Source organism: Balaenoptera acutorostrata, chromosome 3 (assembly GCF_949987535.1).
Source record: "Balaenoptera acutorostrata chromosome 3, mBalAcu1.1, whole genome shotgun sequence".
Lineage (NCBI taxonomy): Eukaryota > Metazoa > Chordata > Mammalia > Artiodactyla > Balaenopteridae > Balaenoptera > Balaenoptera acutorostrata.
In genome coordinates, this window is record NC_080066.1 from 137,332,280 (window position 1) to 137,360,275 (window position 27,996).

General features: G+C 37.5%; 1 protein-coding gene and 1 long non-coding RNA gene across 2 annotated transcripts; one reads left to right on the forward strand and one right to left on the reverse strand.

The window, feature by feature from the left end:
- Window positions 1-5,028: 5,028 nt before the first annotated feature.
- On the reverse strand, window positions 5,029-7,542 carry LOC130707659 (uncharacterized). The gene is made up of 3 exons (XR_009007661.1): window positions 7,413-7,542; window positions 6,490-6,658; window positions 5,029-5,827 (listed from the first exon to the last, which is right to left on the reverse strand). It is a non-coding gene; the product is annotated as an uncharacterized LOC130707659 (long non-coding RNA).
- NAA30 (N-alpha-acetyltransferase 30, NatC catalytic subunit) lies at window positions 7,386-27,463 on the forward strand. Its single transcript, XM_057543832.1, has 5 exons — window positions 7,386-7,556; window positions 7,824-8,604; window positions 13,383-13,506; window positions 15,270-15,325; window positions 24,003-27,463. The coding sequence occupies exons 2-5, from the start codon at window positions 7,825-7,827 to the stop codon at window positions 24,138-24,140; spliced, it is 1,098 nt and encodes a 365-aa protein (XP_057399815.1). The 5' UTR covers window positions 7,386-7,556; window position 7,824; the 3' UTR covers window positions 24,141-27,463.
- Window positions 27,464-27,996: the final 533 nt, after the last annotated feature.

Here is a 27,996-nt window from a genome sequence, read left to right on the forward strand (position 1 = left end):
AATATTAATAGTGGTTGTCATTTGGGGGTAGCACTATGGTAGCTTTTTCTGTATTTCACTTGTTGGTACTTTACCATGTTTTATTGTTGAATAATGTATTACTGTTATAATGGGGGAAGTCCCCATGTTCCTAATATCAGCAGAATTGAGGTACTGCTTCAGATCAGGAATTTTTCGGGTTTTCTGTACAAGCTCAGAAAGCTTTTGTAAAGGAAACTAAGACCTCAGAAACTAGCTCAGGATGTAGCCAGTTGAGCCACTGAAGAAAAGTAGAGGGGTCCGTAGATCAGTGAAAAAGTGGGGAAAGTTCTTAGGATGGATACTTTCTCTCCTAACACTTCATCATTTAGAAGAGAAAAAGAGTCAGATGATGGATGATTCCTTCTCCAAACACATAAAAGAGCAAACAAAGCAACAATCATTTATTAAATGCTAAATATGTGCTAGGTTGGTTGAAAAGGGTCAGAAGCTAAATGTGATGAATGGCTGAGAGAAATGAAGGATGGCGATAGCATTTCACCTCCAGCCCTCATGTAGGAACTTATCAGCTAGATTGGAGCTAAAGAGCTGGTCTTTCTACATGCAGTCCTGCAACAATTTTCCAGACTGCAGCAAGAGTGATCTTTTCAAAGAGCAAACCTTCAACAGATTCCCAGTGCCCCTGGGGATAAACTCTGAACTCCTTACGGTGGCTGACAAGGCCCTTTATCATCTGGCTTCGGCTTACATCTCTAGCCTCCTCTTCAACTTCCACTCCACATTCCAGGCATTCTGACATTCACCAGGCTTTTCCTCAGGTGTTCTCTCAGGTTGGACTCATCTTGTCTCCTTTATCTAGCTAACTCCTGCTTACTTTTCAAGTGTCTGGTTAAATGTCACCTTCATCGGGAAAACTTAGCTGTACCGGCTGTGTGCTCCTATTATAATCACTGCTTTCCTTGTCAAAGCCCTTTCTGTATATAATTAAATTCTCTGGTTTAATTGTCCTTCTCATCTGGACTGCAGGCTCAGTGAGGGCCAGGGCTGAGTCTGCCCTGTTCACCTTGATACTACAATGCATAACCGGGGAGCAATAAATATTTACTGAATGAATGAATAAGTGGATGAATAAGAGAAATAGCCTAATTATATTCAACTTCTCCAAACTTTCTTTAAAGAGGTACTCTAATTGATGCAAGTGCATATCAAAATAAAGAGGACACATGTTGTGATGGTTGTGGTCTTGGGGATGCTGGGAGTTCTTCACTCAGCACTTTAGTCCTGCATCTTGTACTCACTTAACAGATACATGTGTACATGCACAAATGCTTCAAGAAATTTTTCAAATTAATTTTTCAAGCCTCTAGTGGAAAAAAAAAACACTCTGATACACTGGCCAGTTGTTTTTAATTCTTAAAAAACAAGATACCTTCATTCAACAACAGGGGACTAAATAAATTATGATTCATATAATAGTTATCTTTAAATGCATGGGGAAATAATAATATTATTAATAATATAATATTAAGTTTCTTTACAAAGTACACAAATTACATATATAGAATAAGCTAATCTCTCCCACATAAAAAGAAATTTCATAGTATATACTGTATTTACCTAATAAAAAATTGAAAGGAAATGCATTGAAGAGTAAATTGTGATTATTTCTGAGGATCATCACATGTAAACTGCTTTTCTTCCTTACATTTTTCAGGATTTCTCTCAGAATGAGTGTGTATTACTTTCATTAAAACACCAAGGGTTATCAAAAAATTTCTGTAATAAAATGAATTCTTTTATGTGTAGGCAGTTGTTTCAAAATTTGTTTTAAGACTAAAGGATAGGCATGAATATTTTTCATGCAGCACAGATATACTTAAAAATATTTTATACTGAATAGATTTAATAATGCAATGACCTTTAATGCAGATGCTATGAGGAGACACTACAAAACTATAATCATCTTAAATTTAACTTACATATCCTTATGTTCAAAGTTTTTCGTATTTCTCAAGGGAAAACAATTTTATTAAAGACTATTTTGTGGACTTCCCTGGTGGTCCAGTGGTTAAGACTCCGCGCTTCCACTGCAGGGGGCACAGGTTTGATCCCTGGTCGGGGAACTAAGATCCCACATGCTGCACAGCGTGGCAAAAAAAAAAAAAAAAAAAAGAATAGTTTGCGAAATGGCTTAGAAAGTAAATTAATGCACATATTATTATGCCAAGCACAAATAAAATGACATTTTAAAACAAGACTAAAGGAGAGGTTAGAGGCAATTGACTAACTGTATAGTTCCTGGAAGTGGATTAGGGGAGAGGCTAACCTGGGCAGAATTACCTCTTGAAATAGTCAGGCCATAAGCAGCAGTTCAGACAGCTAGTCTGGGAAAGTCCCTTACCTGCACCACCTATCTCAATAGATCTAGGAAGTTGCTTTTTCTTTTGCTTGAACAATAGGCCCAGTGATAAGCAAAACTGCCCTCCTCCAAAGCTCCCTGAAGTGCAAAAAGACTAAGAAGATCAAAGGGACCATTAGCCACTCCCTGAACTTCAAAGGTTTGTCCTATGGGAACTCTGAGAAGCAGCTGTGAGATTACTTGGAGACTTCCATTACAGTGTATAAATATAACATTACAAATATCTTGGTCACCATATTCTTTTTATTTCCTCACTGTGGTTGCATTTTAGGTTTTACAGTTTTGTACACATATTAAAAGGAGTAACAAATCAAAATATATTAGGACTAGAGACTTACCCACCCCAGTGAGTCCTGAGGCACTATTTTTAGCATTACATTCATATCGTGCTAAGTCTAGCTTTTCAATGTCTTGATCGTTTCTATACTTACTCATTCAGAAAAAAAGTAATAAAACAAGCATTTTATTTCACATAGTTTGTGTTTTAATGCAATATTCAAACAAAATAATTTAACTTTCCTGGACTAGTTTCACAGACTCAGTCCCTGTAATGATCAAAGTGTCTGTTCTAAACCAGCTTTAGGATGGAGCTGACTCTACAAATGGCAGAAGAGAGGAAAAAACCTGGATTCTCAATAATATCATTGAACCAACTAACCCTGAACTTCACCCTGCTTCTGATCTCTTTTACATGATCTAATTCACTCATTTATTTAAAAACTAGATTGAGTTGGTTCTTCTGTTATCTGTGGCCAAAGTACCCCAACCAAAGTTTAGATTTGATTATTAGGCAATGGGGAGTCACTGAAGAGATTTAAACAGGAGACTGACATAATCAGTTTGCATTTTATGAGGACAGTAGTGGCAGAAGTGCTGAGGATGGAGGGTGGGATGGGAGACAGGCTAAAAGTTACTGAGGCCTAACTATGTGCTTTGTGCTAGTCTAAAACACTTTACATGTATTAATTCATTTAACACTTCCAAAATTCTATATGAGGCATGTAATATACTACCCACATTCAGTAAGAGGAATCTGAAGTCCAGAAACATTAAGCTGTCCAAGACCACATAGCTAGTAAGTGGCAGAGCCAGGATTTGAAGCCCCTTTTGTTATTGACATTTCTTTATGCCTCCCTCCTACCCTCCAAGCCATAATCAGAAGAAGTTCATCTTACTCTCAGCCTCAAATAGACCTAATTGATATAAAAGTAAACCCAGCCCCTTTCCAGTAATTGACACAGAAATAGGCTGGCAACTCAATTCTGGTTTGGCTTCTAACCACCAATTCATACTGCATACTTCATAGGGTTATTGTGAGAACTGAATGGGCTACTGCTTATAACATACTTGGTATGGGGTAGGCCCACAATAAACGCTAGCTACTACTATTATGATTGTAGACCACTACTATCAAGAAAAACAGAGAAGGAATGTTCAGAGAAGGGGGGCAAAGGATAGTGGTATGACAGAAGCCAAGCAGAGTTTTCAGTAGAGCACAGCAGGATCAAATGCCATGGAGGAATAAAGTGACAGGAGAGTGGAAAAGAGTTTATTGGGTCTAGCCTTTATAATGGGTGACTGTTTTTTTTTCTTTTTCTTTTTGGCCAACCTCTGCGGCTTGCAGGATCTAAGTTCCCCGACAAGGGATGGAACCCATGCCCCCTGCAGTGGAAGGGCGGAGTCCTAACCACTGGACCACCAGGGAATTCCCATAAAGGGTGACTTTTGCCAGAAAGGTGTTAGTGGAAGGGCTGAGGTGGAAGCCAACCAACTGGTTGAAGATCAAACTTGCACCTGAGTGGAGACAGTGAGTGGCTACCTATTTATTGCAGACTAGCAGTTTCACTGTGATGGAAAGAAGAGGAAGAAACCATGGTAGCAGGTCTCCAGATGGAGCACATTTATAAACTTTGAGGCAGTAGTCAGCAAAGGTACCAATGACAATTCAGGAGACAGAAACAATGATGGGACAAGTCCCAAAGAAGACTGAAAGAGATGGCATCAAGCTCACAGGTGGAGGGAGGCATTAGTCTTGAAGAACTGGGCCGTCTCCCTCCCACTAAGACTGGGGGGAAGGAGGTTAAGAGTAAGTTCAGATATAGATGCATTTATAGGAGGGGAGAACATTGAGGGAGTGCACCTATGTAATACTTCATTTTGCTTAGTGAAACGGTGGCAGAATCATCTGGTGAGAAGGAGTGTGAAGCAAGCACTGTAATGGTCAAGGATAGCTGCTGCTGGATGAAGCAAGCCTGGAAGACAGGTAAGATAATTCTAGAGTGCTGTGCTGGGAGCACAGCTAAATTGAAAACCAAGAGTTTTCGATAGCTTTAATATGTAGGTAGGAATACATAATTCTCCCCAGTCCAGATGGAGATATGTGAATCAGCCTGTCCATGTCTTTGGGCAGGTTATGAAAGTTAGAATGAGGTTGAAAGTACTGGAAATGGGGACCATTTGACCATAGCGCTCTCTGGTTCCTCATACTCTCCTGGGGCCTCAGTTCTACAAGCAAAATCTGTGCCTACAATGGGGACTGCCAACCACTATTCTCAAAGGGAAAGAGGGTCAAAGAGCAGACTGTCAGCACTCAACCCTCCCCACCACAAGTTCAAAGGGAAGAATCAAATTGTTAACTAAAACACTTTACCTGGGAATCTCATAGTGTTCCAGGATTACAGGTGGTAAAACAATATACTAATATTCATACTTTGATTAAATTCTATAGCCCTCAAATTTGATGTATGTCTTTTCTTTCATTTAGGATAAAACAAAGCTAAGGACACTCATATTCATGGCTTTCTGTATAACAGATAGGATTAGTAGGATTAAGAACCACATGGCATGTAAAATAAAACTACACAAATATTTAATTGCGGTTTGAAACACACATATCTTTAAACATTGTATGTACATTTGGAAGTATAGCTTTGTTTTGTACTTTTTAAAAACCATAAATGGGATCACATTGTACTCATTATACATCTCATTTATTTACCCTTAAGGTATTTAGGAGGTCTTTCCACGTAAGCACCTGTGGCAACTTGTAATTTTCAAAGACGCCACAGCCAATACTTCTGGTCCCACATGCTCTTTAAGAACTTTGCCTCTCCCTGGTCAAGAGATAGGGTCTATTTCCCCTCCTCTGGAACCTGGACAAAGAGAGTGCAGCAGAAATGACACTGCATAATTTCTAAGGCTCAGTCATAAAAGGCAATATGCTTTTACCTGGCTCTCTCTCTCTGTTGGCATACTCGCCCTTGGAACCCAGCCACTAAGCTGTGACGAAGCCCAAACTAGCCCATATACTAAAAGACAACATGGTCTACATGAGATCAAACTGCGGTCTCCAGCCAGCATCAACCATCAACAGGAGAGTGAAAAGTTTTCATCTGATTCTCCTCAGCCTCCAGTCTTCCACTTGAAGCCCTATGCATGATGGAAGAGAGAAAGTCATCCTGGTTGTGCTCTGTATGAATTCTTGACCCACAAGAATCTGTGAGCATAATAAATAGTTGTTTTATACCACATGTGGGGTAATCTGCAATGCAGCTATAGTAACGGGAGGAGTGCCAATATATGTCTGTTTCAATCTTTTAAACAATAACATAATTAACGGTAATATTCTATAGTATTTATGTATCATAAGATCATTCCTGTATTGATAGATATTTAGGTGGTCTGGAATTATTTATTCCTACTATAGACAAGGCTGAAATAAATAAGCTTCTACATGTCTATTTGTGCACAAATGTATTTCTATAAAAACCTATAAATAAGTTAATAAATACACGTAAGATATTTAGGACAGTGCCTGGCACATAGTAACACATTATATTATTATCTTTATCACTATAGGTTGACCTTCTAGATAGAAGGTGATAGTACTTCCTGAACATCTTCAGTGATAAGTACCTTAACAATTGTATCTAACAGCTACGCTACAATGAATTCTTTTTAGTTTAGATTACGGCAAAAATTGCAAACAGAAAATTATATCCCTGAAAACATTCATCTGCTGCAGACCTGCCCAGCTCTACATTCAGCTTAAAAAACTTAACTTCCTCCGTGTGCTGGTGAGTTAACACTACCTGTGTTCCTCTTATGGAAATCGTGGCCGTGGACCAGAGCGGAAAGAGCGGAACCCCCCGCTCAGGCGCGTGCGGCAGTTCTCTTCCCTCTGCATCCGCGCAGGGGGATCACTTGTTAAGAGCAGGCGGGGAGCAGGTTCAGGACACTTCTTGACTGGTGCTTCTCACCCTATCACAATGCGGGTTACAAGTTTAGGAACGTGCTTCTTAGCCATTGTCACTCTCTTTCAACGTCTCTAACTCTTCCCCAGGCGTGCTTGCAGCTGCCCCGCACCTGTTAATCCCATTTACTTCTAGTTTTCCTGGGCGGGGTGAAGGGGATGAGGAGAGAGGCAGAGGACTACCTGTCCACTTTCTCTTGCTTCGAAGGGGCAAAGACTAAACCTAATTCACATTGCAAATGACCAGGTTTCATCAGTCATTCCCATATTTTTCACAGTTCAAAGTTTTTAACTTCCTCTTCTTTTCAGGGATTTTTCTCTCCAGATTTGCTCCATTTTTATGGGACGCGGGTAGCCCTCCCCCCGCCCCCGGTCAGAGCTAAGGTTAAACGTTGTACAGCGGAGGAAAAGCATTTTTAGGAGACTTGTCCAAGGCCGGGGCAGCAGGCCCGGAGCGGGCGGGCTTCGCGGCAGCTCCGTGGGAGCGCCTGTCCCGCCCATCCTTCCCGGGCCTCGCGCTGCAAGATCCGCGGGTTGAGCCCCAAGGCCGAGGACAGTGGGTTGGGAGCTGGTGACTCCAAAGCCCTCTGCAACTTCCCCGCCCTACAGCCCCACCCATTAGCACGCGGTCTCCCCCGGGGCCCGTAGGAGACACCTTCGTCCCCGCCCCTCCACAGGTCACCTCCCTCCACGCCCCTTTCCCTCGGCCCCGGCAGCCGGCAGGCAGGGAAGTGTCGTAAAGCCAGGCCCAGGAAACTTTACCCGGGGTAACAGCCGAGGCGCTTTACGGCGACGGCGGCTGAGGGTGAGCCTTGGCGGCGGTGGAGGCAGCCGCGGCGGTGCGGGAGGCGGCGGCGGCCGAGGAGGAAGAGGAGTGGCGGCAGTGGCGGCGGTGACCTGTGCGGGGTGAGCCTGCGGTGGGGACGGGGAGGGGCCGCGGGTGACAGGACTGGCGGATGGGCGCGGGCGGACGGGGACGGTGGCCGGCTGAGCAGCTGGGCGGCGCTGAAGAGTTGGGGGGGGCCCGCGGAATTGGGGCGCCAGCTCTGTGAGGGACGGTTTCTGCCTTTGTTTCCCCCCCACACCCTCGGCGACCCCCGCCCCCCGCCCCCTCTGCTCCGCGCTCGTCGGCCGGGTCTCATGGCTTCCCCTCTCGGTCTGTGTCTCCTCTAGGATGGCGGAGGTACCGCCTGGGCCTAGCAGTCTCCTCCCACCACCAGCACCTCCGGCCTCGGCGGCGGCCGAGCCCCGCTGCCCCTTCCCGGCGGGGGCCGCCCTCGCCTGCTGCAGCGAGGACGAGGAGGACGACGAGGAGCACGAAGCCGGCGGCGGCGGCGGCGGTGGCGGCGGGAGCCCGGCGGGCGGCGAGGCGACGGCGGCGGCCAAGGGGCATCCGTGCCTCCGCTGCCCCCAGCCGCCGCAGGAGCAGCTGCAGCTCAACGGATTGATCAACCCCGAACTGCGGCACCTCCGGACGGCCGCCTCGCTCAAGAGCAAGGTTTTGAGCGCGGCCGAGGCGGCCACGGTCACGGCCACCCCCGCCGGGGGCCCCAGAGCGACTGCCACAAAAGGAGCCGGGGTACACTCGGGCGAGAGCCCCCCTCCCTGCCTCCCCAATAATGCAAGAACTGCGCTCCCCAGCCCCGCAGAGGCAGCGGCGGCGAGCGATCCCGCGGCGGCCCGCAATGGACTGGCGGAGGCCACGGAGCAGGGGGAGGAGGAAGACGAGCAGGTGCGGCTGCTGTCTTCATCCCTGACCGCCGGCTGCAGTTTGAGAAGCCCTTCAGGCCGGGAGGTTGAGCCTGGGGAGGATCGGACTATACGTTATGTCCGATATGAATCCGAGCTGCAAATGCCCGATATCATGAGACTGATCACCAAAGATCTGTCTGAACCCTACTCCATTTATACCTATAGATATTTTATCCACAACTGGCCACAGCTGTGCTTCTTGGTAAGTGGGTGGAATGAAAAAAGGGTGAACCCAGCAGAGAGATCGAGGCCGTGCGGGGCAGGGAGTGTGAGGGCTGGATTGGCAGTGGATGTATCCTGCATTTCATAGTACGTTACGTGATGTAAAGTGCGTGTATGCACTCCTCATTATTTAATGAAACTGTTTTGAAGGTAAGGCTTCATGATCCGGGTTAACTTGATACTGATGTAAATGCAATAAGCCTGTGTGATGCATGTTGGGGGTCTTGTATCCTGTTTACATTAGCTTATAATCATGTTTAACCGTCTTTAATTATACTCCCTCATCCTCAAAGCACTTTGCAGTCATTTAATTTGAACAGGGTTCTGTTCGGATACAGACCTTATTAATCTCTCAATTACAGCCATAATCAGGGAAGAGTGTATGCGTAAACATGTTTTGGTGAACATGATTGTCAGTAAACTTGCTGTGGCCACACTGGAGAATTAAATCTTAGAAGCATATTCCATAATTATGGAGATTGTTTCCTTTTACTTCAGCAGGGCAGTTAGCAGTTGTAGCCAGCCTGCTTTCTGGTGCACGGTTGCAGAAGGCGCTACTAACACTTCTGGTGGCTGAAAGACTCCTGAAACTTGAACAAAATACCCTTTTTGGGAGTGTAGGAAACTTAAGTGTGAAATTGTTACTAATCTAATTTTTTTTTCTTTTTTTTAAAGAAGCTGGTCATAGATATGCTTAAGTTCTAGTACTATTGCTGGTTTGTGTGTAATATAGTTGACAGAAATTTTTTCCTTAATTTATGAGTAAAAAAGACTTGGCTTAACCAAACAAGCTGAATAATTTTTTTTTTTTTTTGACTTACGTAGTACTGGTAGTACCAATAGTTTCCCAATAATATTGACCAATTTCAGTCAATGAAACCTTTCACTTAAATATTGATGACAGGTATGTGCTTTGTATCATGTCCTCACAAGCATGTTGTTTCCATTGAATTTTATTGAAGAAAGACAACATGCTTTTAAGGAGTGCTTTATGATATGTGAAGGGAAAAGCCACTACCGTTATTTATTGTTTTAGAATTGACTTAATTGCATTTACTAATTCCCTGTAAGATGCTTTGACAATACTTTAGAAATCTGTCTTTTTGATTCTATAGCTTGGTGGTGATCTGAAAATATAACCTCAGTATTGTTGATAATGGTAGCTGTGCTATTTTCTGCGTTCACTTTGCTAAACTTCAGTTTAGTATGTTTGTTTAAACTGGGACCTATTTTATATTCTACAAAACTGCTCTTACAGGATTCTAATCGCTGCATCAAAATAGAAGTTCTAAGACACGTCTGTGTCAAATGAATATGGGAAGATGGTTTTCATAGCATTATTATAAATGTCATATCAAATGCTATTATAAATTCTGAAGAATGTGGATTGATTTAATTGTAAGTTAATTCACAAAAGTGTACAATTTAGTTACACTTTAAATTGAAATAGTGTATGTATTTCTGTTAATTCCAGAAAATAGTTGTGTATGTGTGATGATTAGTCAACTTTTGAGTTCTGGTTATTACCTAGACCTCTCTCAACTTGTCTGCCATTTTAAACTCTGATAAACTGAATATTAGTCAACTTTAGTTTGATTTTACATAGACTCCTCCCAATTCAACAGCTAATTTGAACTTTAACCCTTAATAGCCAGTTTGTTTAACATTAAACTCTGAATATCTAGAAATTGTGATAATACGCAAGTGGTTGACCTGTAAGGTTTACTAATGCAAGTATGGATCTGGAGGTATTGAACATAAAACAATAGTTAAACAATCAGAGGCCATTTGGAACTGGGGCCTTTATATTGGCGTTTAAAAAATCTGAATTTCTCATGAGAACTAATTTAAAACAAATATAAGTGTATGTTTATTTCAATTCATACTATTTTAGAACTGTAAAGGATCCTAGAGATAATCTAGTTCAGCTTCATTTTTTTTTTTTAATGAAAAAAAATTAAAGACCAGAGCGACTTAAAATGTTCACATCTCCAGATATTTAGTGTCCGGAGATGTAAAGCTAGAACCCAGGTCTCCTGGCCTGTCATTATGGAAGCAACTAAGAAGCTGAAAAATGACATACCCTTGAGTCATTCAGCCAAGATCCTTGTGTCACCAAGTTATGCTTCACCAAGGAATAGTTGTCCTTGCAGACATCGATCTTAAGAGACTAGAAATCTCCGGAATGTTCCTGGTTTCCATGAGTAACCTGCAGTGGATCAAATGGAATATATGCTGTTGAACCTTAGAAAATCGTCAATACTTGACCATATTTGACTAACAAAAGTGACAGTTTCCAATGATTCTTCCTAATAACTGTAACAGATGTGAAAGTATGGTACTGTACAAATGGGCGGCACTGTCATTTTCTTTGTACTTAACTAATTTATCTGTCTCTTTTGAGTTCATGGTATTTTCAGTTGTTGGTGCCTTTTTGAACTTCTTAAACTTATTACCGGTGATATACTATAGTACTTCTCTTATTTGTTCTAAATTTAAATTTCCAGATTCCTCTGTTTTCCTATTTGTGATATTCTGGAATTTGGGAATCCGTATTTCACACAACTTATATTTTTCAAGTTTTATAGATTGACAAGCATTTGGCCTTGTAGAGTTCAATTTTAATCTTGCCTGGAATTTTTCAGTTCCTATCCTTGAAAACAAGAACACACTTTAATAGCATGAGTTCCAAATGTATGTGCAGAAGCTTTTATTTGTAAAACCTTAACATGCAGTTCAGTGATTCTTGTAAGTGTATATTCATCAGCAATTTATCAGGAAAAAATACAGAATTGGCCTTCCTCACTAAACATCTTACTAATAACAGTGAGTCATATATTGGGCTTTTATTTTTAAATGATGTGTACAACTTGATTTTTGTTCCTATAGATTCTTGATTAGTAAGAAATCAATCTAGTCTAAGAATGAACTAATATAATACTTTGTTTGCTTATTACTTTCTAGGTCTGAGGACAAAGATTTGTTTGAAATGACTATCCAGTTTGAAAGTATTGTCCAGTTATATTGTGTCTAGTGGTTTTAATTTTTTCCCCTTTTGGATGGTTTATTAACTGTGAAGTGTAGGTGTCCTATAATTTTGTATCATAGATTTGTATAGATTTCCATTTCTCCTAGCTTATGAGGTCAGGTCAAAAATTTTTTAATGTACCTCTCATCTCTGATGTATGCACACACACACACACAACCACACACATCTATTTGAAATAAGTTATGTTCAAATCAGAAAATGCTGTTCAACAAGGCAACTTTTGTATATGTTTCAGGACTTAATACAGAAAGAAATTTTACTTTTCAAAAGAATTTTGAAAGAACCAGATTGATTTATCATGAATGAAAATAGAAATAACAATTTTAGAGGTTTATTGACCCCAAATAATTTTGGATTGTGTTGATTAAACAGAAATGAATTAGTGTGGATTGTTGAATTTAATATCCCTTCAAAGTAAATCAACTATACTTCAATTAAAATAAATAAATAAAATTAGTAGCCCTCCTGACCTAGTTTAGGCTTGCGTGAAATGGATTAGAATTATCTTGCCTAAAGATTTCTCCACAGTTGAAAAAAAGGCTTTTTAATCAATTTACAGAAAGATGAACTAAAAAAAGTCACAACAGATTCAAGATAAGAGAGGTAGTAAGTGTAAATTGGGCTTTGCTTATTGATTTTTTTTAACCCATTCCTGGTTTTTGTTGTTGAAATCGTTTCTGAAAAGTTAATTTTATTAAGAGATGATTTGAAGCTTTCATATTTTTTTAATGAGGGCTCTTTACAGCGAACAAGTATTTCTGTCTGACACATTATTAAACAATTGGAACTATTGCCCTGTTTATATTTACCAGAATACAATATTTACTAGAACTTCTTGTTGGTGATGGAATTTTTGAAAAACATATTTTCAATGGTGATACTGGAAATTTTAATGAAAGTGGAGGCTGGTTAGCTTTTATTTAATAAGTAATCTTTGTCTGGAAGGCTGTACATTTTTATTAAAATAGAAAGCTCTAAAAATTACAGCTTTTGCTTTAATATGAAGCTTTGATTTTGAGTTCTAGATATTCTGTGAGCTTTATGGCAATGACTCACACTGTCAGGAGAGTCCTAAAAATGAGACCATCGTATATCTAGTTTTTGTAGTCCTTCAATAAGAAAAACCCCTTGGGTAGGATCTAAGGAATACCTTAAAAATAATCCTTTTTCTTTTAGGTTTTTTTCCCCTGGTCAAAATCTAACTATTATTCAGGTATAAATATTATGTCTTATACCTGTCTTTCACTAAAACTTTATTATAATTAAATATAAATTTATAGTACTCTGTTGATAAGTTTCGTAATATTTTGTGATATCTAATGAAAAGACTTTCTTTAAAAAATTACTTTCACGTTTCCCATTTCCCAGATCTTAAACATGTACCTCTTTATTGTACCTAATTATAAGCACCTCATAAAGTACTTGAATGTTTACAATGTGGAAATTTGCTTTTTTTTTTTCCCCTAGGCTTTAATAATGAGCCTAAGAAATTCATGTCCTAAAGAATGTTGAAAGATTTTAAAACGAGAACATTTGAAGGAGTTCTGGGATTTAGATTTCTGACGCTTCTGTGACTGCTCTCTTGCTAGAATTCTCGTTATTTCTTCCTCCCGCAAAAACACTGACCAGTGGTTGGCTGCTGTTTCCGTGGGTAATTGTGCAATACCTGATGGCAATGTATTCTTTGTAACTGTTTGTTTATTTTTAAGGCCATGGTAGGGGAGGAGTGTGTAGGTGCCATCGTTTGCAAGTTGGATATGCACAAAAAGATGTTCCGCAGAGGTTATATAGCCATGTTAGCGGTGGATTCCAAATACAGGAGAAATGGCATTGGTAAGAAAAATATTATGTCCCAAAAAAATGCCTAAGTTCTTTTCATTTTTTTTTGAAGCAGAAGACTTAAGTGTAAATAGTATGTAGAAATGAGCATGAAGCTGAGGGAAGAAAATTGATTGCTTTTATTTCAAAATGTTTTTAAAATGAATTGTGTCCTTTATTACTGTCTAATTATTTGAGAGATTATCTTTCTAACAATTTGAAGGTGATAAGTTTTCATCTCCAGACATTGTTTTGATCACATCCAAACTGCTTTGCATTATACTAAGTTCTGCAGTTTTTAATAGCATTATTAGCGTGCTTGATCACAGCACTCAAGCAGCTGTCTGTACTTGGGTTAAATGGTCCTCAATCAAAGCAAAATTATGGAGAAATTGTTACCATTATTTAGTACTAGTCATCAAACATTATATTAGCAATTCGGCGAGGACCAGGAGAAAGGAGAATTGTTTCTTACTACTATTCCCAAACTCATCTCTTTTCTGGGTTACCTTTCCTGGCATTTGCAGTTAATCTTATACTCTTGGTTTATAATGGTCATTAGAATCATCTGGGTGGCTTAAAAACAAATGCTTAGGCCCCTCCCCTTGAGAATCTTATTTGTCCTGTTAGAAGTAGGGCTGAAATTTCCCCAGGTGGCTATGATGTAAGCCTGTTAAGAACCGCTGTCATAGTGTCTAAGACCTACTGGCTCTTTGTTCAAGATGGAGGATCAGGTAGACAAGCACTTGTCTGAGCATGGCAAATTCTGAGAGGTACTGAAGCTAAGTAAGTGTTCATGAAAAAAGAGTTTGATGCCTGTAGCAGTATTTAATTACTAGCAGTTTTGTTACTTGTAGTTTTTCTTTTTTAAACTATGAGTGTACGTCCAGTTTAAGACTGGTTCACACAGTCTGAGACATCATGGGAAGTCATTATGAATAGGTTTACTTAATACATTAGGTTCAGCCAACTTTTCTTATAGTGTTACAGTTTGCCACTAAGATGTTTAATGAATTGGGCTTGTTATACAAGCCAAGTTCGAGTCTTTGATGTATTAGAAAGAGCTGGTAAGGACTCATGGCAAATGATAGGCAAATTGTCTGGCTACTTCAGAGGGCAGAAACCAGTGCCTTGAAGGTTGCATCCTGGCCCTCAGACATATTTTGTATGGCCCATGTAACGTGTGCTTGCTTGTGTTCATGGTTTGAAAATTGAGAGAGAAAATTTGGATTTCTTCTCTCAAGATCAGATTTAGCATTTGTTTTCCCTTTAATGTGCTAAGTATATCTGACCCTAAACTAGGATACAGACACACCACTGACATCATTTGGTGTGCCCAGGCTTACTATAAGGTTTGTGGAAACTAACACAGTGTCTTGGGCCCACTCTGGGTCACAGCAATTCTGGTGTGATCTTTGGCAAGATTGGCTCAAAGGTCATGGAGTGAGTTCTTACCAGCTGAAGAAGTTCCGGGGTTGCTCTGGCTATATCTTACCTTTTTTCTTGGAATTAAATAGCATTTACACCTGAGAAAAGGATACATATCAGGAGATAGGTCTTTCAAGAGGAAACTTGTATTGCTATGCATAGGTCCTATTGGCCTCTCAGTTTTAAGTCTAAATTTTTTTTCCCACTTAATTTGAGATAATCTGTGTATCGCATTCAGGGTAGAACCCAGCACTTGACATTTCTTTGCTGCTTATGAATATTATAATTTAGGTATCTTTAAGAAACTAATTACATTTTTTACTTCATTAATACTCAGCTCTGTATTCTAGGTACTAACTTGGTTAAGAAAGCTATATATGCTATGGTTGAAGGAGACTGTGATGAGGTAAGTCTTCCTAAATGTTTAAGACCTTTTATCCTGGGCTGTATTCTACTGGGTATTTTTATAAATAGCCCATAATAAATTGTACTGCAGATTTCATTGCAAGCTATTATTATACAAATGTAACTTGTGCTGAAAATTATATTCCATTTAAAATCACATGAATTTTGACCTAGAACAAATTTTAAGATGATAATGGGAGCTGAAATTTGTGTCAGAATGTAAAGGTAAAATTTTAGATATTTTTAGTAAATAATTGGTATTCAGAGCTCTGATTTGTTATCAGTTAAATCATTTAAGGTAGCTCTTATTATAAACCTTACTGTAATTTACTTGTGTATTGGCCTTGGTTTCTCTCTAAATAATACTTTTTTTTTTTTTTCCTGTGGGCCAACTGTGAGCCCATATGAAGAACATTTCACATTTGAAAAAATCTCTCAGCATTAAATAATAAGGCTGGAGGGGGGAAAGACAACCACTTTTTAAATGTAGAGCTATCTGTAAATTAGCATAAAAGCATCTTTTCTCTACAGCTTGTTTGTAAGGCCTGAAGGCAGGTGGTTTCTTTGTATCCTGCAGCACTGTGCTTTACATATGGTAGGTGCTCAATAAGTAATAGTGATGGTTGGGAATGTTAAGATTTACTATTATGTAATGTGGAAGGGAATAAGTATAAACTAGGGAAGTATAGATATCTTTAATATAACAGTGGTGACTAAGAAGGACCAGAGTCGTGCTAGTAATTTTATGAGCGTTACTACTAACACTTGTCTTTATTATTGGAGGGCAAATGTGCCTTAGAGAGTTCGCAAAATACTTGAAGTTCGGTAATTTTTTTCTTAGACTGATTTCAATAAGTAACTTCTTTTGGTTACTTTCTTTTTTTTTTTAAGTGGGTTTTTTTTTGGTGCAAAATTTATTCACAGTCACTAACCATCATTATTTGTGTGTGTGTATTTGGGGTGCAAAGTCCTTTCTTTTACCATCTTCACGCTTTTCAACTCTTCATCTTTCTTTCCACTTATAGCTACTATTAATCTTGCAGTTTGCATCCTCCCATTTTCTAAGCACATGTGAATGCAAATGTTTACACATACTTTTTTATACAAATGAAATCACAGTTATTATTCTGCTGTAACTGCTTTTTCTACTTAACAGTGACTCATGAACAGGATTCCATGTCAATACAGGTGTCCTGCAGAGTACTCGCACGCTCCTTGTCCACATTCATACTTCGTAGTTTGACAGATCACACTAAATGGTGGTTGTATGAGAAGGCCTACAGACATATTGGGCACAGGGAAGACATCCTGGGATTTACGGATATTTAATTTTTTTACCCCAAATAAGAAAAGTCACACGTGGCAAAGGATCTCATATTCACAGCTTTTAATTTCAAAAAGTAAAAGGTACAGTGGGCCTGATTGTCTACATCATTGGTAACTAAAATTTGAGTATAAAATTGAATACACATTTTTTCGTGAGTGTAAGTCCAATATGGACCATGGCTGTATTGGCTTAGACAGCTCATCAAGAATAGAAGTCAGGCTTCACAAAAGCTGCTTAACAGTTCGGAGAAATCTTTGGGATGATAAGACCATGTTTTGATCCTCTACTGAGTAGTGTGGTTCCCAGTGAACAGGGATGTTATAAGGAGGGAGTATTATGTCCCTTATGAAAGCCTTTTCTGAGTTATCCTAGTTACTGCCTATGAGACAGGTAGTATGCTTTACCTTAACTGATCAAATGTTTAAATAGTATTGGTTTTTCTTTGAAAGTTCTGAGGAATGATGAGATTTTGGTTATATTGTTACAGTCTTAAGGTTAAGGCCTAAATTAGTGATACATTTTATGGTAGAACTATTCATTGTGGGCCTAAAATTCTGATTCATTTTTCTTTTCAAGCAATGAGTTTTACTCAGTCTTAGACTGAAATGGGTATAGTTCCATGAACTTATTTCTGTTGTATGGTTTTAAGTGGATGGTTTTTGCAGTTTGAATAGCTCTGCCTCTGGATTAGGGAAGTCTTCCATGGTTTAAAAAAATTGGTTATCTGTGCCCCATATTGTTCAGATAAAGGATTTGCTGTAGAAAGGGACAGAACTCTTGCTTACTCTTTATTAGGCTTTCACTTTCCCTTTCATTGAGTTTTAAACCATATAAGCAACAAACTCTTCTATCCTCTTTATCCTTCTAATTTTTGATGGTAGTGTTTGTTGGTTCTACTTCCTTATATTACCATCTCATCCTGTTTGGTTTGGTTTCTTTCCCCTCCACTCCAGTGTAACTACTTTGTATTTGCTAGACCCAGTAGCTTCTTGGTCTTCCTCTGCTTATTAAAATGCTTCTCAGTCTTTAAGACCCAATTCAGATATCAACAACTCCTTTTAAGTTTTCCTTGATCCTCTGGACAGAATCAATTGCACCTTCTGTGGTTTTCTTGACCTCCCTTTCTGTACTACTTACTATGCTCAAATTTACTTGTTCAGAGACTGTGCCTTAGCCACTGAGAGCAGAGATACCTTTTCTTGTTTACTGCTATATTCTTAGTACTTAGCATAGCATTTGTGAGAGAGTACATGGTTCATAAATATTGGCTGAATGATCAGTTTTGTGCTTCCAGTATCTTATCTATGCCTCTTTTTTTGCGGGGGGGGAGTGGACTTCTGAATTTTGATTTGTCTAATTTTTTTTTGTTGTTAAAAAAATTGTTTTTTAGTTCTTTTCTTTATTTTAATTTTATTTTTTTATACAGCAGGTTCTTATTAGTTATCTATTTTATACATATTAGTGTATATATGTCAGTCCCCATCTCCCAATCTAATTAGTTTTTAACTTGTCTTTCTCTCTAAGCTTCTAGGAACAGCAATCTTTTTTTTTTTTTGCGTGTGTGTACATAAAAAAAATATATCTGAAAAAAATATATATCTGCAGGGTTAACCAAGTTATTAAAGTACCTTTTGATAAAAGCAATTATATATAAAAATAGTTTTGTATATAATTCATTGTTCTGAGGAAAACTTTGAAATTATGATTCTCCAAGAATACAATGACCAAATTATAAAATAACTGACATGTGATTTTACTTTCATTAAGTTAGGCCAACCTTCCTTTCTTTTAAAGTGTTAAGAAATTTTGACAAATTATCAGAAAGACATTTGGGAAGGGTTTAAAATTACATTTTCTACTACTTAGGTCATGCTGCTGTTTTTTTAATCTTACAGAGAGAGATTTTTGAATCTATGAGCCTATTATACATTTGGAAATCTCTGTGAAGCTTTACTGTGCACATCCAGTCAATTTTTACTTTCTGTTCCGTTTGCAGAATTTATTTATGACCTTGAGTCATGTTTATATTGCTTTTGGTTGCCACTTGTCATTTTAAGATAAATTCAGAGTGAATTAAACCGAGGTTAGTTGAAATGTAGATCTGTACATTTCACAGAGTTGAAATGTAGATCTTGCTTTTGCCCAAATAACAATGGTATTATTCTTCTGGTCTAATAGATCTTTTCATTTTGCCTTACTATGACTTTCCTAACTTTTTATATCAGAATTAGACATGTTTAAACAGCGTAGCTAAAGATCTTTTCCATTTTCTGTATATTTGGATCTGACTAAAAAGTTATAGCATCAAAAAAAGAAACAGGTAGATTCATTACTTCATGAATAAGAAATGCATTACCTATATTGCTAATCTGGCTTGAATTTGGTTACTCCTCTTTGTGGTGTGGATGCCAAACATTTAGTGGCTACTAGGAGAAACTTCTTGAGCTTGGGTTTTACATTAGGGGAAATAGTAAGAAAAATATATACAAATAACATGAATGAGTTTTCTTGTGTACCTAAAATAATGAACCCACATGGTGGCCATTTACTTTTATGTACTTTTTTTGGAAATAAATTAGAATGAATGGAGCAGCATGATGAACAGTACTTTACTTTTTAAGCTGTAGATGTCCCTAAAATCTTCATCTCTGGAAATTTAAATTTCAAATTTTTTTTTAGATTTATGGTATGGTTACTATGATATTAATACTCAGAAGTAACTCATAAATGATGAAAATATACTGGAATCAGAATTTCTTAATGGAGTTTAAGTGTGCAGTATGTGACCTTAAAACATTTTTAGTTGACCAGAATCTTCCTATTTTTGTCTGTCCCCAGCCCCTTGGAGCCACCATTCGACACTCTGCTTCTATTAAGTTTGACTATTTTAGTTTCTGCATATAAGTGAGATCACGCAGTATTTGTTTTTCTCTGTTTGATGCATTTCACTTAGGGTAATGCCCTCCAGGTTCACCCATGTTGTCACACTGACAGTATTTCTGTTTTTAAGGCCAAAAAATATTCTAGAGAGTGTGTGTGTGTGTGTGTGTGCGCACGCACACGCACCACTTTATCCATCCATTTGTTGATGGACATTTAGGTTGTTTCCTTATCTTGGCTATTGTGATAATGCTGTAATGAACATGGGGACCTCTTTGAGGTCCTGATTTTACTTCCTTTGGTTGTATACCCAGAAGTGTGATTGCTGGATCATATGATAGTTCTATTTTTAATTTTGAGGAACCGTCACACTCTTTTCCATAATGTCTGTAGCAATTTATATTCCCATCAACAGTGGCCAAATTTATTTAAATAACCAATAATAAACCTGTTACATGTTAACAAAATAACATACATTTTTTGGTAATGTACAAGATGACTTTTAAGCTTTTTGTGTTTAATAATTATATGTTTAACATTTTTAGTTTCATTGGAAACGTATAGTTTGGCTGTGAGACAGTGGCTGCTAGGTAAAGAACAGAGTAAAATGGAATTATTTAAACTGTAAGGATTTTTGGTTGAGTAGTTTGGCCTAGTTAAAGAACTGGATATGATAAGCCTGGGTTCTAGATCCATCTTCTGTCGATATAGTTGTATGATTGTAGGAAAGTCATTTAACTTTTTAAAATCTGTCTCTTTGTGCAGTGTGATGGTGATTCTGATCTTAAAGGGATGTTATGAAGAGCAGTAAAATTTTTCAGTCAGCATTGTCGATGTAAGGCCTGTGAGGTGCTAGACAATAAAATAGTGCTTGCCGTCCCTCCAGGAGCTCCTAGCCTGTAATATTAAAAAAAGACTTTCTAAACTGTAATGGTTTGGCTTATCCTGACAATAGTTTGTTCCTGAGGGAATCCGTAGAACTTCACCGTAACCCTTATTTTCTGTTAAGTAGAATTCAACTTGGCCAAGTTTCTTTAGGATTAAAATAACCTTATTATGCTTTGGCTTCCTATATAATATTCCCATGATGTGGACTAAAAGAATAATTTTATAGAGAGTTTCCAGTATAAACCCAGATTCTCTTTTAGTATGTTTATAAGAATTTCATAATTAAATGTTAAAAAGTAGTTACTTTTTTTGTGGCATTTTCTGTTGTGTCAAATAATACATGATCTCTTTGATTAGAGAATGTGAGTGTGCTGAGAGAATCTTTTCATTTTAACCAAAGTGTTAGCCCTTTGTGTAATGTTTTTCTGTAAATTGGGCTTTATTTTATTAATCTGTTAGGATGCCAACAAACCTGAATTCAACTCTTAACTTACACGTCAAGTGTATATTTATGTAGCTATAGTTAGCCTCAGCTGTGTTTTGAATATTTTAGATTGCTAGATATTAATGAATATGGACTTGGATCCCCTTCATTATGTTAGATCTCCCATTCACTGCTTTGTTTTACTTTGGGATGCAATCACAGGTACAGAAGAGTGGATACTATTAAGCTCTAGTTCACATTTGGAGTCTGGTCTATTCTTGTTCTACTGGTGGCCTTGAGTTTCATTCACTTGTAAGTTAGAGATATATCTGTTTCATAGGGTTCTTGTGAAAATAACATTATGACAAATGCATGTAATATGAGATAATGCATGTGAAATGCTTTACGTAGCACTTAGTAAGCCTTCAATAAGTATTAGTTATTTTTTTACACTGTCGCTCTCCTTTTTATTTCTGTGAAATCAGTTCTAAGTTTTGAGTTGTTGCAGCTTTATTGCTTCTCATATTAATTGTTTTGATTTAACATTTTAGCTATAATTAGGTGCTGGCATAAAACAGAATTCTAAGAATTACTCAAGAGAATAGTTCCAAACTGGTAAATTGCATTGACCAGACTGGGATGTTCCAAACTGGAGGATGGCATACATTACTGAACATTAAATTCCATTTTTTTAAGAGCAGAGAGAAATTGTTGACTTTTTATTTTCATCTTGAACCAGTTTGCTTGCTGTATAACTTTTATAGGAACATTTTCCCTTGATCTTGAACTATTAATTACTTGTTTTTAGATCTTTTTAAAGTTTGGATTAGTGTGTGATTTGCTCTCATGAGTTGTTTGCATAGGTAATTGCCATAAGATGATACTTTCTGTTTAAGTACTCTGGTCATTTAAAAGCCTGGCAGTACTTTCGTTTGTTTCGTATTTATGTAATGTATGTAATATAATGAAAGGTACTAAGGGCATATATAATTAACAAATGTTTAAGAGCCTTCTATCTGTCAAGCAGTGTGTTAGGTGCAGAGGAAATGGCTGTGAACAAGATACCCATGATCCCTGTCCTTGTTGGGCTCACCAGCTGGGGAAGATGTCATACTCATCAAACATTGAATGAAAGTACAGTTGAACAAGGAGCAGTGCCGAGTGCTGTGGGGTAGTATGAAGGGAAAGAGATACTCTACCCAGTCTGGAAGTGACATGCTAAGGCCAAAAGCAAGAAGAGGAGGATGGGAAGAGTGTTCTTCCAGACAGAGAAAACAGCTTATGTGAAAGGTCTAAGGTGGGAAAGATAATGGTGGGTTCCAGAAACTGAAAGTTTAGTGTTGATCGTGGTGAGTAAGGGGAGGAGACCTAAAGCACAGTTAGCAGGGTAGGTAGAGGCCATATCTTGATGGACCTTTTAGGTCTCTTTATATTACTGTTAGATTGTGGACGTTTTCTTGAGGACAAAAGAGAGTCAATAAATGGTTGTAAGCAGGGAATTAATGAGCATCACTGTACTTAGAGTGGGAGACCTTTGGGTTAGGAGGTTCTTGTATTTATAATAAAAGTTGATAGCAGTTTAGACTAGAATATTGTCATTGGGGATAGAAAGAAGAGGATCAGTTTAAGAGAGATTTAAGAGAGAAAATTGAAATACTCAATGCTTGGATGTATGTAGCGGGGTGGAGAGGAAAGAAGTACAGAGATGACTCTTAGGTTTTAGGTTTGAGGCATTGATGGGATGGAGATCTTGTTACTGATGTGCGGAATTGTAGAGGAGTTGATCATGAGTTTTTTGGATCCAATGAGTTGAAGTACAGTCTTTTCTCTATTATTTAGATCTGTTGCTTGAATTCTTGTCAGATTTTTTTTATAGCTTGCGATAGAACAGGAAGAGGCTCGTAGGCTTTACTTGGGCCTTTGTTTAATTATACTTTGCCCTTTTTTCCCACTCCAAACACCTTGGGGTTATAACATCCCGACAGTAACTGTGACTCACTGTGTTGATTCTCAGTGAGGTAGGTAGAGAATCAATAGAAAGGCAAATAGAGCTATGTATGTAAAAGTTGGGAGGACGGGATAGAGGATATTTTGGTAGGGGAAGGTAGAAGTAAAGTAGAAGAACATCACATAATAGTCAAAAGTATCAGTTCTTCATTGTCAGGGCCACTGGTTCAGTAATATTTTAAAAGACCCAGATAGAAGTTAATACCTCTGTTAAGTGTCGATATCCATAGTGTCTAGACATTCTCAGAATTTAGTTCTCAGAATGTCGTCTCCTTACCAGCAGCAATCAGCATCACCTGGCAATTTTTTAAAAATGCAGATTCTTGGGCACCACCCCAAACCTACTCAGAAACTCTGGAGGGGAGGTGCAGCAATCTATTTTAATAAGCCCTCCAGGTACACTAAAGTTTTGGTACCTTTGATCTAGGTTTGGCAAACTTTCTCTACAAAGAGCCTGATAGTAAATATTTTAGGCTTTGCAGCCCACAGGTCTCTGGTGCGACTGCTCAGGTCTGCTGTTGTATTGAGAAAGCAGCAATAAACATCATGCAGACCAATGGGCATGGCTGTGTTTCAATAAAACTTTATTTACAAAAACAGGCAGTAGGCATATTTGGTCTAAGGACGATAGTTTTCAGACTCTGGTCTTGACTGTAGACAAATATGGTAGTTGTCGCCAGGATAAAGGATGACATATTAATGAAAATATAGGAGTTGGAGGTCAATCTGAATAGTTTCAAGTACTGGTTTATTTTCTTAAATCTTTGATTGTTGATTTTTTTCTTCATTTTTTTGTCATACTATACAGGGAACGAATTCATCTTTGTTTTACTATAAAACATATATTCTCATTGCTAAAAATTCCAAACATTTCACAAAAATCAATAGAAAAGAAAATGTCCCCCGTGTTCCCACCCCCCTTGCCCTGAGAGAGAATGACTTTTATAATTCTGATGACTGTTTTTCTGGGTTCTTCCTGTACATCATTAATATTTACTGTTTTCACCATCAACTTTAAAACAATTAAATGTAGTTTCTTTTTCTTAAATATTTGATCTTATTGTTTATAAGTGATTTGTCAAATTATGAAATTATAAATTAGTTTCAAATATTATAAAATTATAACTTAGTTTTCTCTCTCTTTTTTTGCAGGTTGTTTTGGAAACAGAAATAACGAATAAGTCTGCTTTGAAACTTTATGAAAATCTTGGTTTTGTTCGAGATAAGAGGCTGTTCAGATACTATTTAAATGGAGTTGATGCACTGCGACTTAAATTGTGGCTGCGTTGAGAAACTGACATCAAGGAACAACTTTCCAACGATGCAGAATCGACCTTTGCATGCAATGCAATTTGTACAGAATTGCTTTGCAGGTGGATTTAGTGATTTCCATGCAGCTCTTATCTGTCAGTGTCTCATTTGAGTGTCGCACAATATTTGTTGCACTTTGGCATGGCGCATTTGTTCTGAATTAAAAGAGATTGTTTTAAACTTAAAGAGTTCTTTTGGTACCAACAAGATGTGCCAGTTGATAGCCAAGATTTGTTTGTTCATTTGCAAAGTCTGCTGACATTGTTATTTACACAGTGATAATTTTATCACAGAACCAGGAAGTGGAACATGATTTTTGTTCCTTAAAAAAGCCAATGTAGATTGTAAAAATCTCTGAGTATTCTAACATTTCACACGAAACCTGCCATAGTTTTCTGAGGGGGTGGGGGAAAAGCTTCAATTTTAGGTTTTATTTTTTCAATATTAAATTTCCATTCTTGAATATTGGTACCTCAGTGATTAGTGAATGAAAAACAATGTTACGTAGGGTTGGGTGTGTCTTAACAATGAGTAAAGATAACAATTAAATTGCGTCTGCCAGTGCCTGTGTAGATAAGTATATTTGTCTTCATCTCTATAGTTTTTGAATGCATGCTACCTTTTCCTTTTCTTTAAGGCCTTTGCAAGCAAACTTTTGTTTTTATTTAAATTCTAAATTTGGTAATAAATTATTTCAGATTTTTATAATTTGGATACTTTTTCCAGGTGAGTGACAGAGTGGTTTACTGTAGAAGTCCCTTCTTTTCTTACAGTAAGAAGTTGAATCTACTTGGAAAATCTTTGAGAAATGATTCAAAAGGGATGAGAAAAGTTGATGAAGCCGGGAATTGCTGGGTTTTAGATGCACTTTTTTTTGAGAGTGAGGGAATTTTTGGAAAAGAATAGAAAAATTAATGTAAATTGGTATGATTCTATTTAATCAAAATTATTGCTAAGCTGTGAGGAACAGCTTTTACAAAGTAGTTGGAACTTTTTTCCCACTTGGTTTGGATTCACATTGCTTCCATTTCTTAAAATGCTTCGCTTTTGGTTCTTGGTCTTGAAAATAAATTCCAAGGTGCACTGTATCTGTTTTAAACTGATTTTATTTTCTTTTCACTTATTTGTGCAAATTCTTGGGGGAGCTTTGCTTATTAGTTCCCAGGAAAACAAAAGGGAGAAATGGAAAATTCTTCTTTGAATGAGTTCTATAGGTTTTCTTAATAGCCATCACCATGTTCATTAGTTACATTGTGTTTTGGCCAATCTGTGCAATGTAGTTAATTTTAAAGTTGATTGCTTTCAATTGAGTCAGGAAACCTGTGATGGATAATTTATTTGACTGGAAAACCTAGGTACCCATTAAAGAAAAGATTCATTCTCTGTGAAAAATGTTTTGTAGGAATGTATTGTTTTTTCATTAATTTGGATATGCTTTACTTCTGCTCTAGGATTTGGTTTGAATTTTATTTTATGGCTATAATTACTGTATTTTTAAAAACCCTACCTCCATTAACAGTTGGTAAAAGCCCCCTTTCAGGAAAGTTTGTTGCCTTTTTGTTATGTTTTTTTTTTGTTTTTTGTTTTTTTTAAGGGAAAGCTGCTCCTTGCTCAGTGTAGTGTCTTGAAAGTGAACATGGTGACAAGTATTTTTAAAATAAAGATACATAAATTTGGTGAAAATAAAATCTTCCTGTTGATGGGATCATTTATAGTTCCTTATTTTTAAAGAAAACATTTTCTTTCCATTTTATATTGCCTTGAAAGTTTAATGGGCAGAATACTGGTTACATTAAAAATATGAAGACCACACAATACTCAGCTTTCCAGGTGACCATTTTGAGTACGTTTTTGGTCAAACTTCATTTGGACTCTAGCACTTAGAGGAATACCAGTCATAATGATGCTTCTGTTATTTTTAATATGGAGGGAATTGAACTAATAAAATAGTTCAGTACTTTCATTATCAAATTTTATCTCACCACTTTATATTTGACTTGCTGGTTCATAGGTGATGATTGTTGATGAACGTACATTTGCTTGACTCACTAATGAGGACAGTTCTAAAGTAAATACATGCTAGATTTTTAGCTCAGCCATTAATTTTTTGGCAGATTGTCAATGAAACCATCACTACTGACCTTTTCACCCAGAATTGACCAAATTTTGCTGAATTGACTGGGTGTTTTATTAAACATGAACTTAACTGTGTGACTGAAAAGTCAAATGGTTGTCATATTGTTTAGCTGGTGTTTGTTGAATATCTGTGTCTACCTTATGTCATTAATTGGGTGTGCAGAAATTGTTTACTTAAGTGGACTAAAATTTTATCCTCTAGCATGGTAACCCAGCACCAAAATTAAGTCTCCATTTCAGTTGAAGTAGCATCAAACATTAACTTAATTTTTGATATTGGGCTTTCATTTTTCTTATGTAATCTTAGAACAACTCCATTTAAAATTGATAGAGCGAGTTCACTTGGCTAAAACTGAGCAAAATTGGTGCAACTTTCTTTTAATGGGGTGCTGCCTCTTTAAGACTGACTGTACTATCCACTGACACTGGTTTGGCAGTTGCTACTGCTGAACATTTTTATACATGCTACCATGAAGCTATATATGTTAGTATTGAAGAAGCTAACGGGTATACTACCATTTTAATGTGTGGGCTGATTATAATTTCCCTTACATTAGGATGAAACTAGAGAAGTCCCCAGATCATAAACCAGACAGTAGTTTTGAAGCTGAAGCCAGCAAAATTAAAAAAAAAAAAATTACTATTAAAAAATTGGTTTTAATATTTTCTGCCTCTTCCCCAAGGTACCCTCCCCATTTGCTTGACAAATCTATGTAAAGAAGTTTGTTTGTCACATGTTTTAACTTTACCTTGCCCTGTGTTATGGTATTGGCTGACATGTATAAGACTGGATGTGTATATTTATTACGGTGTCTAAAAATTATGAAGTTCATCACTTTCCAGGAGCATAGATAAAAGCAAATTGGTAGTGCATCAGAGTTACTTTTCAGTGCACCATGACATCACTAAAATGAGTGCTATATTGTTATAGGGCTTTCAGGTTTGTAAAAATATAACCATAAATTATATTGACGTCAGATATGAGTTGAGTATCTATAAAATATCATGTGTATCTCAAAATATTGGACTGCTGTTTGATGACTGGATATTGCTGCATAATTTTCTTCTATTGTCCCATATCCTTTTGGAGAGAGAGTTTTAATGGGATTTGAAATGTGCAAGCTGTCTAAATAAGATGCAGTCAAATAAAGTATGGTTAAGTTGTGTTTGCATTTTTCTTTTAGATACAGCTGTGTGCATTTTATGTTCAAGTTGTTCTACTTTCACCTACTAAGAAGAAAAAAGAAAAAATAGGCAATCTATTCTGTTCCCCACTTCCTGCCTTGCATCTAAGAGTTATTTGGAAGAAGTGATACACAATTGTTATCTCTCTCACCTTGTGTTCTGACAGATTTGAAAATAACATGAACTTGATTTTACTAAAAGTATTCAGAGTTATTAGCTCATATATCAGCTATCAATACAAATGAGAGCATTTTCTCATGCATTAAACCAAAACTTGTTTTTCTGTCCTTGTCCCATAGCAATTTATTTGTAAGACAGTTTTTATTTTAATTTACTTTTTTGTTTATACTTAAGTAGTGTTTTGTTTTGTTTTGTTTTCCCCTTGCTAAGACCAAAGGAAAATAGAGCAATATCTAAAGGGCTTTTTGTCCCATTCTTGTGAGAAGCTTTAAATGGCAGTTATGTATTCTTTCATATTTCAAGATTTATGGATATTAGTGGAAGAAGAGATCTG

What these genes read in the sequence shown, in the direction of transcription:
- NAA30 (XM_057543832.1), top strand. Translation starts at nt 7,825, where the DNA reads ATGGCGGAGGTACCGCCTGGGCCTAGCAGTCTCCTCCCACCACCAGCA. An exon ending in GGCCACAGCTGTGCTTCTTG is followed by an intron (nt 8,605 to 13,382) that starts GTAAGTGGGTGG and finishes TTTATTTTTAAG; the next exon opens with GCCATGGTAGGGGAGGAGTG. An exon ending in TTGAAGGAGACTGTGATGAG is followed by an intron (nt 15,326 to 24,002) that starts GTAAGTCTTCCT and finishes CTTTTTTTGCAG; the next exon opens with GTTGTTTTGGAAACAGAAAT.